The sequence below is a fragment of the Muntiacus reevesi genome, chromosome 7, assembly GCF_963930625.1.
Source record: "Muntiacus reevesi chromosome 7, mMunRee1.1, whole genome shotgun sequence".
Classification (NCBI taxonomy): Eukaryota; Metazoa; Chordata; class Mammalia; order Artiodactyla; family Cervidae; genus Muntiacus; species Muntiacus reevesi.
In genome coordinates this window covers 78,095,103-78,111,720 of record NC_089255.1, presented here as the reverse complement: position 1 = coordinate 78,111,720, position 16,618 = coordinate 78,095,103, and the positions used below count along the sequence as shown (strand labels likewise).

At 53.3% G+C, this 16,618-nt stretch overlaps 1 protein-coding gene across 1 annotated transcript in view; it reads right to left on the bottom strand.

The window, feature by feature from the left end:
- PLEKHD1 (pleckstrin homology and coiled-coil domain containing D1) overlaps positions 1 to 12,482 on the bottom strand; it is a 33,029-nt gene extending 20,547 nt beyond the window's left edge. Inside the window, exon 1 of the mRNA XM_065941476.1 lies at positions 12,056 to 12,482. Within this exon, the coding sequence (XP_065797548.1) occupies positions 12,056 to 12,204 (149 nt within the window). The 5' untranslated portion in view covers positions 12,205 to 12,482. The remainder of the gene's footprint in view (positions 1 to 12,055) is intronic.
- Positions 12,483 to 16,618: the final 4,136 nt, after the last annotated feature.

The window sequence follows — 16,618 nt, the reverse complement described above, 5'->3', positions numbered from 1 at the left end:
TAGAGACCCCTCCTCCCTCAGAGCAAAGCCCTGTTCCAGGGATTCGGTGAGGGTGGCAGACAGCTGGTCACTAGACACACAGACAGGGAGAGGACGGGGCGCTGGAGGCAAACAATCCCTATCCCTCAAGCCACAGCCTCCGGCCGGCTCCCAGCCTTGCAGAATCTTCCCTTCAAAGCTCCTCTGCAAAACGAGGCCGCACGTATCTGCCTTTTGGGGCTGCTATGAAGAAACGTTCACTGAGTCAACAAATAATCGCTGCACTCCTACCTGTGCCAGGCAATGTTCTGAGTGTTGGGGACAGAGGTGTGGACAAGAGAGACACAAATCCCTGTTCCCGTAGAGCTTATACTTGAGTGTATGTAGTGGGGACGCAGACCGTAAGTAAGTTAGAAAGACAGGCCACATACCAGATGCTGATAAATGCTATGGAGGAACACAAAGCAGGGGGAGCAATGGGGTGAGGGGTGGGTGGGGGAGGTGTTGATGTTAAACAAAGTGGTCAAGGAGAGCCTGAAGGCATCATCTGTGGAAAGGTAAGTGTTCCAGGCAGAGGAGCCACAGGTGCAAAGGCCCTGGATGGGAAGTGTGCCTGGTTCTGGAAGGAACCGCAGTGTGGCTGCAACAGAGGGAACCAGGTAGAAAGCAGATTGTGTAAGGCCCTGCTGGCTACTAGAATAGCATTAATGATAAAATTAACGTTTATTTAGCACTTACCCCAAGCAATACGTTATTACAAGCAGTTACCTCTGTTAATGCATTTAACACTCACTATTATCCTATAAGGGCTTCCCTGGTGGCTCAGATGGTAAAAAATCTGCCAGAAATGTGAGACTTGGGTTCAGTCCCTGGGTGGAGAAGATTCCCTGGAGAAGGAAATGGCAACCCACCCCAGTATTCTTGCCTGGAGAGTTCTGTGGACCGAGGAGCCTGGCAGGCTACAGGGTAGCAAAGAGTCATTGACGACTGAGCGACTAACATTTTCATTTTCCCATGAGGCAGGTGTCTGCATTTTCTATGGGCAGAAATGAAGCAGAAAGGTGACATGACCTGCTGAAAGTCAGACCGCTAGTTGATAGAGGCTGATTTTTCCTCTGAGTAAGCGGGACAGGCACTGGAGGGTTCTAAGAGGAGTGACATGATCTGACTCACACTGCAGAAGGCTCAGTCTGGCTGCTGGGTTGAGGACAGACTGTTGCTGGTGGGTTAGCGGGTAATGCATGGGATCCCTTAGGGGCTGGGGCCACAGGAGGGACAGGAAAGGATCCAGGGGATGAAGGCATGAAACGCCCTCCACATCTGTCTGCCACATAGGATGTCACTGCCGAATGTCACGGCCCTTCTCTCTGTGCCCTCTGAGAGGTGGGGAAGACGGATGTCCAGGGCACGCTTTGTTCCAGACTTCGGCAGAGCTCGGGGCTCCCATGGCCACAGGGGTCATGAAGGGTCACGTGCCATGCATGCCAAACCTGGTCTGGTTGCAGCTGCTCTCGGTTTGCTTCGGGTGGGGATGGGAATCAAGGAAAGGAAGCTGGCATGGATCTGGAGGAGGAGGGTGACTCCCCAGCTGGCAAGGAGGAGGATCGCCCAACAAAGGGTACATCTGGCAAGTTCACTTCGAGGACCCATAGGGCTGGCTTTGCTTGTAACCCTGTCTCAGGGCGTGTCCGCTGCTCCAGCCGATGACTCTCAGCTTCTCTGCAGCAGGCGGGGGCCCAAGGTTAGAGTACCCCTGCACAGAAGGATACTTCCTCTTCCTGCCCCTTCCTCCACCATCCCCTTACTCCCGGGGTTCTCACTCTGACCACAAGCCAGGGGCTGCTTCCTTCTGAGTCCTGCAGAGTTAGGGTCACTGAGTTGGGCTGGAGACAGTCACTGGTTGTTTAGCTGTTCTCCTGGGCTGCTTTCCAAGCAGAGTGTGGAAGTGTTAGTTGCTCAGTTGTGTCTGACTCTTTGTGACCCCACAGACTGTAGCCCACCAGGCTCCACTGTCCATGGAATTCTCCAGGCAAGAACACTGGAGTGGGTTACCGTTATATTTTCCAGGGGATCTTCCTGATCCAGATATCGAACCCGGGTCACCGGCACTGCAGGCAGATTCTTTACAGTCTGAGCCACGAGGGAAGCCCTAGGTATCAGTATTTGATCCATGTAATAATTCTGGAAGGTAGGGCTTTTTATTCCCATTTTACAGATGAGGAAACTGAGGCTAAGAGATGAAGCTACACATGCAAGGTCATATAGCCAGGGTAGAGGTGGAGGTGGGACTGGAAATACAGACAACAGCCTCCGTTCCTACTCCCATACCACACTGCCTCAGAAGCTGCTTTGGCCTTTGGGCCATCACCTGGGCAGGAAACAGATGGGCCAAAGGCAGTAGGTGTCAAGGCTGGCGTAGCCAAGCGTCAGAACTCTGCCACTTACCAGCAGTGTGACCAGGGCAAGTCCTCTGATCTCTCTAGGGCTCTGGTCCTCCAGGGGAACTCGAAAACACTAATAGTACATATATCTCTTAGGGTTGTTGGGATAACGGAAAGAGTTGTTCACTTAAAGTCTTCGAATATTGTGTGACACATGGTAGATATTCCTTAAACATTTACTTTTATTACTACTACTAATATTTATTATTATTAGGTTCAGTGTCTGCCGCTGCCTCCCCTGACCTCCTTTCCCATTTGTGCTCAAAAACCTCCTACTGGCAAGAGCCCTTGGCTTCAGCCCAGCTGGCCAACTTGCTGTCCTCCAAACACACAGCCCTTTCCTGCACCCGCCCCTCCCCCCTGTCCAGGGCCCACCCTTCTACCCAGGCCAGCTTCAGTCCTGGGCAAAGCTTCGTCTCCAGTCCCAGCCCCTAGGGTCTCCCTGTCTGGTCCCAAGCTTCAGTGAAGCCCAGAGTGTGTGCATGAGTATAGGCTCTGTGTCTGCCCTGGCCGCCTCTTCTCTCTGGTCTTAAAGAATTCACCTCTAGATGAAGGAAAATTTACCAGGTACCAAGACGCTCATGTTTCTAAGTGTTTTATTGACATTATCTTACCTAATCTCTCATGCCAACTCTGAGAGTTGGGGCTGTATTTCCATTTCACTGGTGAGGGAATTGAGGCACAGAGAGATTCAGCAACTAGTAAGGGGCAGACCAGGAACTCAGCTGATCAGCTTGTTACCATACCAGGTTTGTCTGCCCGAAGTGCAGCAAGCCAAATGCTAAGACGCTGAGGTTTGCAGCAGAGGAGTGTGTGTGTGGCGGTCAGTAGCTCGTGTTATGTATATAATAACACCACGTCGGAAGTTAAAACCTACTGTGAAAAAATTATGCAACTTGACTCCAACAAGTGTCACCCCCAGAACCTGGATTCTTAGGAAATATCTTCTCAGGCATCCCATCAGGAAATAGGCCTATATTTGAAGGATTACTTAAACTGTCATCTTTTTTTAAAAGATTTTCTTTCTTGATATGGATCCATTTTTAAAATCTTTTATTTGCTACAATATTGCTTTTGGTTTTTTTATGTTTTGCTGTTTTGGCCCCAAGGTTTGTGGGATCTAACTCTCCAACCAGGGTTCAAATCCACACCCGCTACAGTGGCAGGCAAAGTCCTAAACACTGGACGACTAGGGAAGTTCCCTAAACTGTCATTCTTTTGTGAGCTGGCTAGGATTTATATTCCTTCTTGTTAAAACTCTGTACTTGCTCTTTGCCACGTATACTTAACTTTAATTCATATGATGATTATTCAAATAAAGACTAAGTGCCTGCCTTCAAAAGAGAAAAAACCCAGATCCAAAACATGGTCCCAAGTTTGCAATCAAATGCAAAACAGTTCCATTCCTCTAATTCTCCATAGGCCTTCCACCGTTATCAGCAGAATGTAGTCCTCTTCTGTCAAAGCTGAGGAACTGAAGATAGGGGAGGACTGAAACCATGCCCCTTGGGCTGAAAAAATCCATAACAGAAACTGGTGACTAATGCAAATTCTTGAGCTTGTCTTAACAGACCAGCAGATAAGGGAACAGCTTGTTTAAAAGCCCTCTCTTTGTAACACAACAAACTGGCTGAAACCGGGAGGATCCAACACATCTGATCAGAGTCTGCACAGAATAGACCTGCTCGCCCCACAGGTGATGTTTTGCCGTCCCAGTCCCAGGTTCCCTCCATATCAGACTTCCCTGAAATTTGCACATGCCTTCCACAAAGAAGCATGTAACTCAGGTGCGCCTGTGCAGAACACAGGCTCCTTCACCTCCTTCCTCCAGTCACCTCCCCCCATGCCTCAGATTCCCTTCTGGTTTAGACCATAAATACCCCCAGCTGCTCGCCTCTGGGGAGGCAGATTTGGGATTAACTCTCCCAACTCCTCACTTGGCTGCCTCGTGAATAAACCTTTTCTCTGCTGCAAAGCTGGGTGGCTCAGCATCTGGCTTGCTGTGTGTCAGGCAAGCAAAGTTGGCTGGGTATCACACTGACAAAGCTCAGGCTCTCAGCTGCTCTGCTCTCTGATGCCCAGCCCCCCTCACCACTCCTCTAGGCTCTCCTTAGCGCTTCAGACCTGGCATCGTGGTTTGTCTTCTTAGAGCTTCTCTCTGCAAAGTAACTGCAAGCCCCTGGCCAGCTCAAGTCAGAGAGCATGAGCGAATCTCCCGGTATACTTCTGGGCCCGGGGGCTTGATGATTTCCTGTCCTCAGGGAGTTTATAGGCAAACACTGATTGTACACATCAATAATTTAAAATACAGCCAATGCTTATCCAGCTCCTCCTGTGTGCCAGGCACTGTTTTAATAACATCAGAATGGTAATGAGCCATTCACTCCTCACATGAGCTAGATGAAATGCGTGGAGAACAGACAGGTTAAGCAGCATGCCCCAGGTTACACAACTGGCAAGTGGGAAGCTGGGATCAATATACAGCACCAGGGTACCCTGCCACTTTGTAAGTTTGTATGAGATACAGAAAGAGGACAGATGGGTGAGGAATGAATGGTTTGGGTGTCCAGCCCGGAATGTTCTCCGAGAGGGGGTGACAACTGAGCAAGGTTTGGAAGGACGAATAGGAGCGTCTAGGAAACTGAGGGGACGAGGGAAGTGGAGATGCATCTCAGACAGAAGGCACAGCAGATGCAACAAACATTGTGTTTCAAGGCTATCAGAACACATCTGGTATTGCTGGCAGCTAAGTGCCAAAGGGGTGCGCAGTGGTGTCGGGGAGGGGAGTGAGAGGTGGGTTAAGGTCAAAGATAGCAGTGGGGACCAGGCGCGGGTGGGGCTTGTGGTCCCTGTGAGAAGGCGGGGCTCCTTGTGGCAGACGACGGGAGCTGCCAACGGGTTTCAAACAGGGCCCTTGTGAGGTCACCTTGCAGTTTTAGATGTGGAGAAGGTGTCTTGGAGGGCTCCACAGCTGGGCAGAGGGGGCAGACTAGAGTTCTTGGTTGTTGCTGATACAAGTCAGCAGAGCTTGTTGAACAGACAAGCGAGGGAGAGCAGAGTCTGGGATGACACGAGGCCCAGGACGCTAGCTGAGCTGCAAAGCGGACGAGGTGCCATCCGAGCTGAACCAGGGAGCCCAGGAAGGTTGTCCTCAGCTTTGCTTCCACCTTGACTCCCCTCCTCAGCGCCCTGAAGGCAACAAGGGCTCAAGCAGAGCTTGATGGTCAACATGGGCCTCACAGTCGATCCAGCTGGAAGCAAGCAATAAAGGCTATTTAGACCCACAAATACCCAAAGTTGGGTGGGTCCTGGCAAACCAAGGCGCATCTACACTGCTCCTGAATGTCTGGAGGTGCAAAGCCAAGTGTGAATGTAGGGGCTGGGAAGGGAGTTGCATCACAGAGAGAGACTTGGAGTCGGGGGCAGTCCTGGAGGGCAGAGGGGAGGTGGGGTGAGGGGAGAGGGCAGAGGAGAGAGGATGCGGGGAAGATCCAAGAGCCTGGGCCCTACAGGGTCAAGAGACAGCAGAGAACAATCCCAGCCCTGGTGGTACTGAGATGTAATGTCTGGAAGGCTCAGGAAACCAGGGAACTGACCCAACTAGGTGCTTGCAACTCTGGGATTCAAATACCTCTCCACCCTGCTCTTTGACAAACCTTCTCTTCACGCTGGAGCAGGAAATGGCAACCCACTCCGGTATACTTGTCTGGAGAATCCCATGGACAGAGGAGCCTGGTGGGCTACAGTCCATGGGGTCACAAAGAGTCGAACGTTTACTTTCCCTTCACACAGTCTACAAGGCCCCCAGAAAGCTTGTGTGGAGGCTGGTGCATCAGTGTGGCGGTGGGGATGGAGGGGGAGACTGAGGAATGAGCCAGGGTCCATATCTGCTAACGCAACAAGGAGCGTCTACGCTGGGCAACCAGTTCATCCACAGATAAGGAAACAAGAACTCAGAGCCCCTGGGGATCAGCAGAAACCCTGGTCTGTGGAAGCGTGAGAGGTCATGGGTTACACGTCCCAGGAAGGCAGTTCACCCAGTCTGGTGGCCTCTCCCTGGGGGCACCGACATCCAGAACAGGAGCAGCACCCAGGCTTCCTTAGCCCTGAGCTCCTCGGGCACTGAGAAAAGGGGTGTGGGGTGTGGAGTCAAGCAGATCCTAGAGCCGGGGAAGGACGGCTTATCAGAAGTGTCCCTTTCAGAAGTGGCAGAAATGACATAGCTCCCAGTGTGTGTCCCTTTTTGCTCATTCCAGGCAGCCTGGTACACTCAGGGAATGCCCACCCTGGCCTCTGCTACTTGCCTGGCTCTAGGTCTGAGATGGTGGAGAAGGCAATGGCACCCCACTCCAGTACTCTTGCCTGGAAAAGCCCATGGACGGAGGAACCTGGTAGGCTGCAGTCCATGGGGTTGCCAAGAGTCAGACATGACTGAGCGACTTCACTTTCACTTTTCACTTTCATGCCTTGGAGAAGGAAATGGTAACCCACTCCACTGTTCTTGCCTGGAGAATCCCAGGGATGGGAGAGCCTGGTGGGCTGCTGTCTATGGGGTCACACTGTGTCAGACACGACTGAAGTGACTTAGCAGCAGCAGCAGGTCTGAGATGGCAGGACAGCAGAAATCCTGCCTGTGAAGTACATGGGTGATGACAAGTAAGGGTTTATGCAAAGATCACCAAGTCCAAGGGGCTCCAAAAAATGTTAGCAAAGGGGATACATGTATACTTACAGCTGATTCACATTGTTGTACAACAGAAACTAGCACAACATCATAAAGCAATTGTGTGCGTGCTCAGTCACGTCCGACTTTGTGACCCCATCATGGACTGTAGCCCACCAGCCTCCTCTGTCCATGGGATTTCTCAGGCAAGAATACTGGAGTGGGTTGTCATTTCCTCCTCCCGGGGATCTTCCCAACCCAGGGATCAAACTGCGTGTCTTGTGTCTCCTGCTTTGGCAGGTAGATTCTTTACAACTTGAGCCACCTGGGAATTGTACTCCAATTTTAAAAAATCAAAAACAAGTTAGCAGAATTCTTTGAACAACATAATAAAGACCAGCTTACTGTACCAAGCAGGCAGTAGTGCAGAGGCACTGGGTGATGTAGGAGGGGGCCTTGGGGCCCTCCTTCTGCCCCCCACCTCCCTGTGGTGGAGTTAAGGCACCTGTAGAATCACCATGGAACAGAGTTTAAACACCACAGTTTGATCCATTTCCATTTGACGGATGAGACACTGCCAGCCGGTGAGCTGTGAGGCAGCCGTGCCCCGGCCTGGCTCACACCTGGTCACCGGCAGAGCTGGGACTGGAGCTCAGGGCACCCGCCTCTCAGCCTAGGTTCACCTGCCACAGGGCCACACCCGCTCTCAAAAGAAACTGCTCTATATTTCCAAGTCTTGGACACGAGGCAGTTGAATTGCCTGAAAGTGTTCCACTTGAGTTCCGGCCCCTGTTTTCAAACAGCCCATCAACAGCCTCTCATTACAGCTCCTGGGGGTGGGGAGAAGGAGAAGGAGAAGTGTGTCTTGTTTGCATAACCAACTCATTTAACTTCGGGCCAAGAGAACCATCACATGACCCCAGTGAAGCCTGACACAATGGTGTCATCTCATCTTACAGATGTGCTATGATCTGGAGAGTGTATCCAGATCATACTTAAACTCAGGACTCAAAACAACCTTGATGCCACCATCTTAGACAGATCTGGGGAGAACCCTGAGCTGCCACCTAGCCACTGCCCACCACCAAACACTGTCATTCTGAAAGAAGTTGGGAGAGCACAGGTTGACTATAAAAAAAAAAGAGGGGCCTGCAGCCTGGGATAGAACAGGCAGAAATGCTGCAGCTGTGCTGGGGGGACTCCCCCCAGTCAGCTGTGAGAGAAGCTCTGTGAGCCAGGAAGCGAGCCCAAGTCCCAGGGTCACTGGAGTGAGGCTGAGCCTGGTGCGTGGCGGTGACGGGCAAGCTCTCCCCCCACAGTCCTCTGGGACAGTGTCACAGTGTCGCCTTTAGGAAGCGGTGCTCAGAGCCAAGGCTGAAACTCCTGGACCCAAATCTCTGTGGGAAGAAAGTCTCCTCAGGTCTTTTTGGCGTGATGAACACCAGCTGCACAGATCATCTTTCCACCCCTGCGCAGGTTGTGGCCTGAGATTTGGGAAATGAGGCCCCCTCGTCTCCAGGGCTCCCCTGGCACTTAGCGGACACTGTGAGTCTCAGCAACCTGAGGTAGGATGCCCCGAAGCTCCACAAGAGTGAGCTGATGCCCAGGGCCCACCAGTCACCTTATACCTGAGGGAGGAGGAGGGACATGGGTGTAGACACTCCAGAGGCAGGAAGGAATCAGCTGGGCCCTCCTTATCAGAGGCTCCAGCCTTGGGAGATGTGCAGAGGGATTAGGGAATGGATTGGACTGCAAGGAGATCAAACCAGTCAATCCTAAAGGAAATCAACCCTGAATATTCACTGGAAGGACTGATGCTGAAGCTGAAGCTCCAATATTTTGACCATCTGATGGGAAGAGCCGACTCACTGGAAAAGACCCTGATGCTGGGAAAGATTGAAGGCAGGAGGAGAAGGGGACGACAGAGGATGAGACAGTTGGATGGCATCACCAACTCAATGGATGTGAGTTTGAGCAAACTCCAGGAGACAGTGAAGGACAGGGAAGCCTGGCGTGCTGCAGTCCAAGGGGTCGCAGAGTAGAACAAGACTTCGTGACTGAACAACAACAACTGGAGTGCTGGGGAAAGAATGAAGCCCTGGGAGAGAGCTGGCCTGTCTGCTGGACCAGTGCCTCCGTGCGGCTGACAACGGCCCAGGCAGAGAGGCTTCACTCCTGTCCTTGTCTCTGAGCACCTGCGTCTCCGCTGCTCACAGGTGAGGGAGAGGAGTCACCCTCTAGACACCTCTCCCAGATCCTCTGATTACTGCTAAAAAACATTGTTGATTCCTCTCTCTTTTTGTTGTTCATGGGGAATAAAAGCTGACCCTTCAGCTCAAGGGCATCTTCCCACCCCGGGAATGGCAGGGCTGCTCGGGCACTAGGAGCTGGAGGCACAGGCCCTGAAAGAGGCCCTGAGGGGAAGAGGTTTTGTAGAACCCAGCCGGCCACAGCCGCTCCCATCCTGCCCATGAGTTATTTATGCGGCTCAGGAACCTTTCCAGGCCCCCTCCTCTTAGCTGCCCCCAACGCCCCCGCCCGCCGACCATGGCATCGATCGCTCTAATGGCAGGGCTCTGCGGCGGCAGGCCTGAGTGCCCTCTCCCCAGGCCTTCCTGTGGCTGCTAATTAGCTGGAGTCCAGAGAGGCCACAGAGAGGTAACTGGGGCCCAAGGGGCCCTGCTGGGAAGTGACAGGGGGCTAAGCTGAGCATCAGGCCCCCCCCTGCTCCATTCCAGATGCTCTCTGGCCGGCTGTTGCTGATCCAAGGCTAGATCGCATGTGCATGTGCGTGTGTGTGTGTGTGTGTGTGTGTGTGTGTGTGTGTTTATCTGTGAACATGGACAGAGGCCTAGAAAGGGCAGGGGAACGTTAGCTCTTTCCTGAGTCCCAGGGAAGGAGGAGTCTTTGCACAGGGGCAACTCTGGAATTCCCATGAAGGAATAGAGTGAAAATCTCCTTGGAAGGCAGTTGGAGGACTTAACTTTGCAGAACGTGTACACTGTTCTGACTTGGGCTGGATGAGTTTTTGAGTGGTTGTGGGAGTTACTGGTGGAGATTCTTGGGGTGGGGGTGCTACAGCTCTCCAAGGCCCCTGGGCTCCATCACTGTGCTTTTAGCTGGCGAACTTTTGCCCACAATGCCTCCCAGCCCTGGAATCAACTGCAGATGCAGGGGCCAAGTCTCCACACCTGTGGGTGATGGGTACAAGGGGACAGAACCTGGGGGTTGCAGATCCCCAGCACTTATTAGGAATGCCATCAGGTGAAAAATGCATGGAAAGGGACGTCTTGGAGGACAAGACCCAAAGGTAATACCAAGGACAGCAGCTAGACCCAACAAAGGAGTGTTGTTTGCCTAGAGCAACTGAGGTAGAAGAGGGTGGTGGGGTGCATTCAGGTAATGGCTCTTGAATTTATAAGCAGCCTCCCCACCCCCACTCAATGCCTTTGGTAGAGACAAGCCTGCTCCTGGCGCTTGAGAGCTGCCACTCAGACCACACAGCCCTGGAAACCCCTCACAACATGGTCTCTCTGCTGCCCCAGGCCTCCACTCAGGAGATCAGAGATAAGCTTAACTTCAGAGGAACTCAAGGAGCCACCATCCCGCTAAACCCCAAAGTGTGAAGTCCAGCAGAAACCAGGTATGTAAAATATGAAACAGCATCCACAGTCCTGTTTGTTCTGTAGACATATTAAATTATTCATCAAAACAGAACATCAAAACCAACTATTACCATGTCCCTGTGAACTGTGTTCCTGGCACATAGGAAGCCCCCCTGCCCAGGGCCAGACGCACAGGGTGGGATGGAAGGGGCATCTAGACCCCCTCCTAGTTTCCTGGCAGGGTCATGCCTCCAGGCAGGGGCCATCATACAGCAAATCTCAGAGCTGAGATTGCCCTGAAGGTGAACACTTTCCAGAAAATCGCCCATTGCTCCTGAAACCAGCATTGGGAGCTTCCTGAAAGTTCAGGGCTGTGAACTCTCCCTTCCTCCAATACCTTCCAGGCTCAGTTATGAGTGGCTACTGGCCTCTGCGGAGTAGCCTTGGAGTTGGGACCAGGAAGCTGATGCCAGAGACCCAGGCTGCTCTGCTCTTCCCCACCACCCCTTCCACAGGATCAGTCCTTTTGACAGGACCCATCCATCCTCAGTCCTGCCCCATCTCCCTTCCCCCAACCCTCAAGAGTCCCTCCTTTCTGTTCCAGCTTCTCTGCCTAAAGCACTGGAGTCTCTCTTCCTTAGGCCCAGTTTAAGGACACACATGTGTCCATGTGCATGCTAAGTCGCTTCAGTCATTTCCAACTCTTTGTGAGCCCAAGGACTGTCAGGCAGGTTCTTTACAACTAAAGAAGCCCCAGCTTCCACCTGGGAAGCCCCAGTTCCCAGTAAGACTCCTCCAGGGGTGGGCACAGACTCTCCCAGACCCTCCTTCCCGCCCCTGACCCGTGCTTTTCAAAAGCTCCCTCACTGCAGGTACCCGACTGTCGGGGGTAGGTGGAAGTGGGGGGTGGGAGGTAGGACACCCATGCCCCACCTCTGTGCCCACTTCTAGAAGCCTGGGGCCGAGGGTTGTGAATATGATGGAATTGGGGGCGGGGTCCCAGGGAGGCTGTTTGGGTGAAGAAGGGCTTCTTTCTCCACTGCAGAGTACAGTCCAATCTGACCCAACTGGGCTCCAACCACGGCCACGATCTCTTCCGCCCGCGCCCATTCTCCCCAACCCGACTTAGATCCATTCCACAGAGAACTCAGCGGCCCCACCCCAGCCCGATCAGACTCCCGCAGGGGTGACCCGGCCCGAGGCTGGGATCCACATCTTCCAGGAGGAGCCAGCGAAGAGCGAAACGGGGCGAGGCCAAGGTCACAAGAAAGGCAGGCGCAGGACGGCAGTGAGCGCTTCGGTAGGGGGTCCTTAGGCCCTGGCTCCCTCCCCAGGAGGTCCTCCCTCGGCGCGGGAGGGGCACTCACCGCCGGGACCACTTGGCCGACGTCCTCCCGAAGGAGCGCTTCCACAGCACGCCGTAGAGCTGCACCTTGGTGCTGATGTCCAGCGCGTCCGAGTCGGCCTGCTCCAGAGACGGCGAGGGCGACACCGAGTTGGACTTGGACGTGAACATCCTGCCTCTGCGGGGCTGCTCGCGGCCGGGCCCACCCGCTCCCCGGGGCCGGCAGGGACGCGGGGCTCAGGGCTCGGGCGGGCTCGGCGCGAGGCTGCGGGGAAGCGGCGTCGGCCGGCGCCGTCGGGGCGCGTCCCAGCCGGCGGAGACGCGGAGCGGTGCGGGCCGGGAGCTGCGGCATTCAAGCGCGCGGGGCCCGGAACGCGGCGGCTAGGGGCCAGGGGGCGCGCAGCCTGGGGCTCGGGCTCCGGGCTGCGGCGGGCCCGGCGGGGAGGGAGGCTCAGCCTCCAGTCAACAGCATCACTCCCCTCTCCCTGCGACAGCCCCAATTCTGGTGGCCCCGATTGGCTGGGAGGGGCAGGTGAGCTGGCTGGAGGCCGGCCGCGAGCGCCAATCAGTGCGGGCGCCGGCGGGAGGGCCGGGCTCCGTGCGTCCGGAATGTCCCGGCGGGTAGCCTGGCCCCGGGACGCAGCCCCAGCTCCCCACCCCCGCCCCGCGGGCCCATTTCTCCCCCGGGCTTCTTCTCGCGTGGGGCGCCTACATCGAAACCGGGAACACGTCTGCTTTGTGACGGGCTTGGAGTCAGTCCTGCAGATCCTTAAACTTGCTCTGGATGCGGGAGAGCAGACGACCGGGCTTGGAGTCCCACCTCAGTTCTTACAAGGCTCGGGGAAGCGGCAGTGAGCCTTACTTTTCTCTCCTTTAGAGCGGAGACCCCTTACCTCCTCGGGCAGGGCAGGGAGCCAGGTGAGACTTCGGCCGGTGCCCGAGCGCCCGCGGGAGAGGAGACTCCATCGCGGCTGGCAGCCCCTCCCCGCCCCGCTCAGGTGGGTCTCACTTTGCACCACGTCTGCCGCGATCCGGATCAGATTTCCCTTCCCAGAACTTGGCTGCCTGCGTCGGCATTTGGCTCTCATTGCCAATCCCGAACGGTCCGCGCCGCTGGTGTCCGTGATTTATCTGCGCGCCTGGCCCGTGCTCCCTGGGGCCTGGCGCTCCATCCACTTCCGCTCCTCTCGGCGGCTCTAGGTGATCGTCTCACTTTCAGGCTAGGGCAGACGCCTGTCCAAACCCTGGGGACCGCCCGCGGAGAGATTCTGTTAACACCGCCACCTATGGGCACCGCTCCAAAGGCAGGAGCGAATCTGCGCGGTGAGAGGCAGCCAGCTGAACCAGGCTGCAGTCTCCCTACCCCTGGTCGGGGACCACAGCCATCTCTGGGCATGCAGGTTTCTTCTGAGCGCTTGGGAAAAACCCTCCTCCCCTCTCCCCTCAGGGGCTCTTGATGCCTCACTTGTAAGGTAAGGAAGTTAGACTGGAACAGAGGTTTGTAAAGAGGCAGTTGTTCAGTCACAAAGTCGTGTGTCAGACTCTTTGAGACGCCATGGACTGCAGCAGGCCAGGCTTCCCTGTCCATCATCATCTCGTGGAGCTTGCTCAAACTCACGTCCATCCAGTTGGAGATGCCATCCAACCATCTCATCCTCTGTCTTCCCCTTCTCCTCCTGCCCTCAGTCTTTCCCAGCATCAGGGTCTTTTCCAGCGAGTCGGCTCTTCAAATCAGGTGGCCAAAGCATTGGAGCTTCAACTTCAGCATCAGTCCTTCCAATGAAAATTCAGGATTGATTTCCTTTAGGATTGACTGGTTTGATCTCCTTGCTGTCCAAGAGACTCTCAAGAGTCTTCTCCAGCACTGCAAATAGGTAGCCTGAGTGTCAAATCACTTTATAGATACACTCTACTAATTTGCCAAAATAAAAAGTAAAAAATTGAGGTATAATTAAAACATGACAAAACATACCAGTCTTAAGTATTTGTTTGATGAAGTTTATCTGATGAATGTATACACAGAGTCATCACTACCCAAAGCAAGATGCAGTGCATTTCCATCACCCCAGAAGTTTCCCTCATGCTCCTGGTTACTCAACATCCCCTCCTCACTGCCTCCCAGGCAAGCCACTTTCTGACTCTTATCAACCTTTACAAGCCTTTTTTTTTTTTAAACAAGCCTTTTAAAAAGTTTATACTGTAATGCCTAAAATGGCATTCTCCACAGAGCAACTATCCTGTTGTCTTTCAACCTGCCTACTTCTCTCACTGTTATCTGCTTGACTTCTCCCTGTAGGCATTTGAATTTGTGATCCTCACTCAGTGCTCCTCCAAGGGCTTCCCAGGTCTACATATTATGAGTCTAGTTAAGAAAAGTGAAAGTGAAGTCGCTCAGTTGTGTCTGACTCTTTGCGACCCCGTGGACTGTAGCCTACCAGATTCCTCCATCCATGGGATTTTCCAGGCAAGAATACTGGAGTGGGTTGCCATTTCCTTCTCCAGGCGATCTTCCCAACCCAGGGATTGAACCCCGGTCTCCTGCATTGTAGGCAGATGCTTTACCATCTGAGCCACCTAGTTAAGAAGGAGTTGAACAAAGGCCTTCTCCACCCTGGCACCGTTCCCCTCACCAAGTCCTGGGGTCCTAAGCCCAGGCAGCATCCCCTTGTTTCTCGCTGTCCAAAGGGGCTGATCTGAATTCCCCTCTTGGCTCATGTTGCCCTGCAGAAAGTCCCAGGCTCAGCTATGACACAGGGTCCAGGGCCGGAGTCCATCAGAAGGAAAGAGACAGGACTAGGAAGATGATGAGAGCCCTCAGAGGGGATACAAAGTAGACATTTCACACATTGGGTGGGGGGGGGGTGATTTTGGACACATGCTTTAATGCTTGGAAAATTTCCTACTTTAGGAGTTCTGTTTTTTCCAGATGGGAGCCTGAAAACTTGTGTTGGAAGCTTGTGGTGTGGAGCTCACTGGTCAGGGGCACCAGGGCAGGACTCTGAACTGCAGGTGACAAACATGAGGAAGGAGCATGCCCGGCCATCAGATTTCCAAGAGCGAATACCAGAGGCATCTGTCTGGCTTTGGGCGACAGCTGGGGCTGCAGGGATGCGTTCCCAACTACAGCGCCTAGCAGCGTTTGACTGGCTGCAGGGGCAGTCACAGGCAGGTGGACTCCTGGAGGCACCCACACGGCAGCATCCACAGCCTGCCCATCCGGCTGCTTCTGCAGTTGGAGAAAGGCAGGATGTCTGGAATCATCTTTGAGGAAGTCCTTCCCAAGAAGAAGGGCTGGGTGAGCCCAGATGGCTCCTGGGAAAGCACCATCTTCGTTCCATTTCTTCAGTGGAAGAAATGGAGCACAGGTTTCTTCAGTGGCAAAGAGAAAGCAACCTTTGCCTCTTCTCTCTGCATACAGGACACCTGAATAGACCTTAGCTAATGGTAGTCAGGGAGAGGTGCAAAGACTGCCACGAGGCAAGCAGCGTGAGTGTGATGGTCCAATGGGTGCTTCAATGGCTTCTGCTTCCCTCAACTAACCGGTCCAGATCAAGCCCAGCCAGCCTTGTTAGGAGCCGTTTCTACTTCCATCGTGTTCTCTGCTCCAGCTTGTGGGAGTGCAGGATGTCTGGCAGATAGTTTACCAGAAGACACAACAAGCGGGGTGCCAGTCCACTGACCCAGCCCAAGTGTGGGCCAGGGCTGTCCAATCTTATCAGAAAGTAAGTTAGGGTGGAAACTCAGGGTCCCAGTGCACTGCCGACTCAAGCACAGAGCTGATGTTCTGAATATATGATTTATGTCGTATCTATTTCATTTCATGTTTGAAACATCCCCAATGAGGTGTGTTACCTTTAGTTTTCCAGATGAGAAAAGTGAAGTTCAAAACAGTTGTCTACCTAAGGTCATCCAGCAATTCATTTCCTGGAACATGGCAGGTGCTCAAATATGTGCTGAATGAAGGGAAGTGGCAGGATTTGGTTTGAATCCTAAGTCCATACTTGTCACACTGCAGCACACTGCTGAGTAAGGTGCCATCTGGAGAAACATGGACCTTTATTTCAGTTTTTCCCCTTTTTTCCAGTACCTTCTTTCAATTCCCAACTCACTTAAAGTTCTAAGTTCCTATATTACTGAAGGTAAAACTCCACTTGCACTATAAAACTCCAGCCTTTCAGCTGTGTTCAGGAATAGATTCCTAATAATGAACACACATTTTCTTTTTCTTATTGTTTTTACTTTTTGCCAGCTTTCCTGAGATATGATTTACAAATGAAAATTGTATACCTTTAGTACGTGTGTGTTCTAAGTCACTTTAGTTGTGTCCGACTCTTTGCGACCCTATGGACTGCAGCACACCAGGCTTCCCTGTTCTTCACTACCTCCCAGAGTTTGCTCAAACTCATGTCCATTGAGTCAGTGATGCCACCCGACCTTCTCATCTTCTGTTGCCCCTTTTCCCCCTACCCTCAATCTTTCCCGGCATCAGGGTTTTTTCTAATGAGTTGGCTCTTCACATTAGGTAACCAAATTATTGGAGCTTCAGCTTTACCATTATTCATTCCAATGAATATTCAGGGTTGAT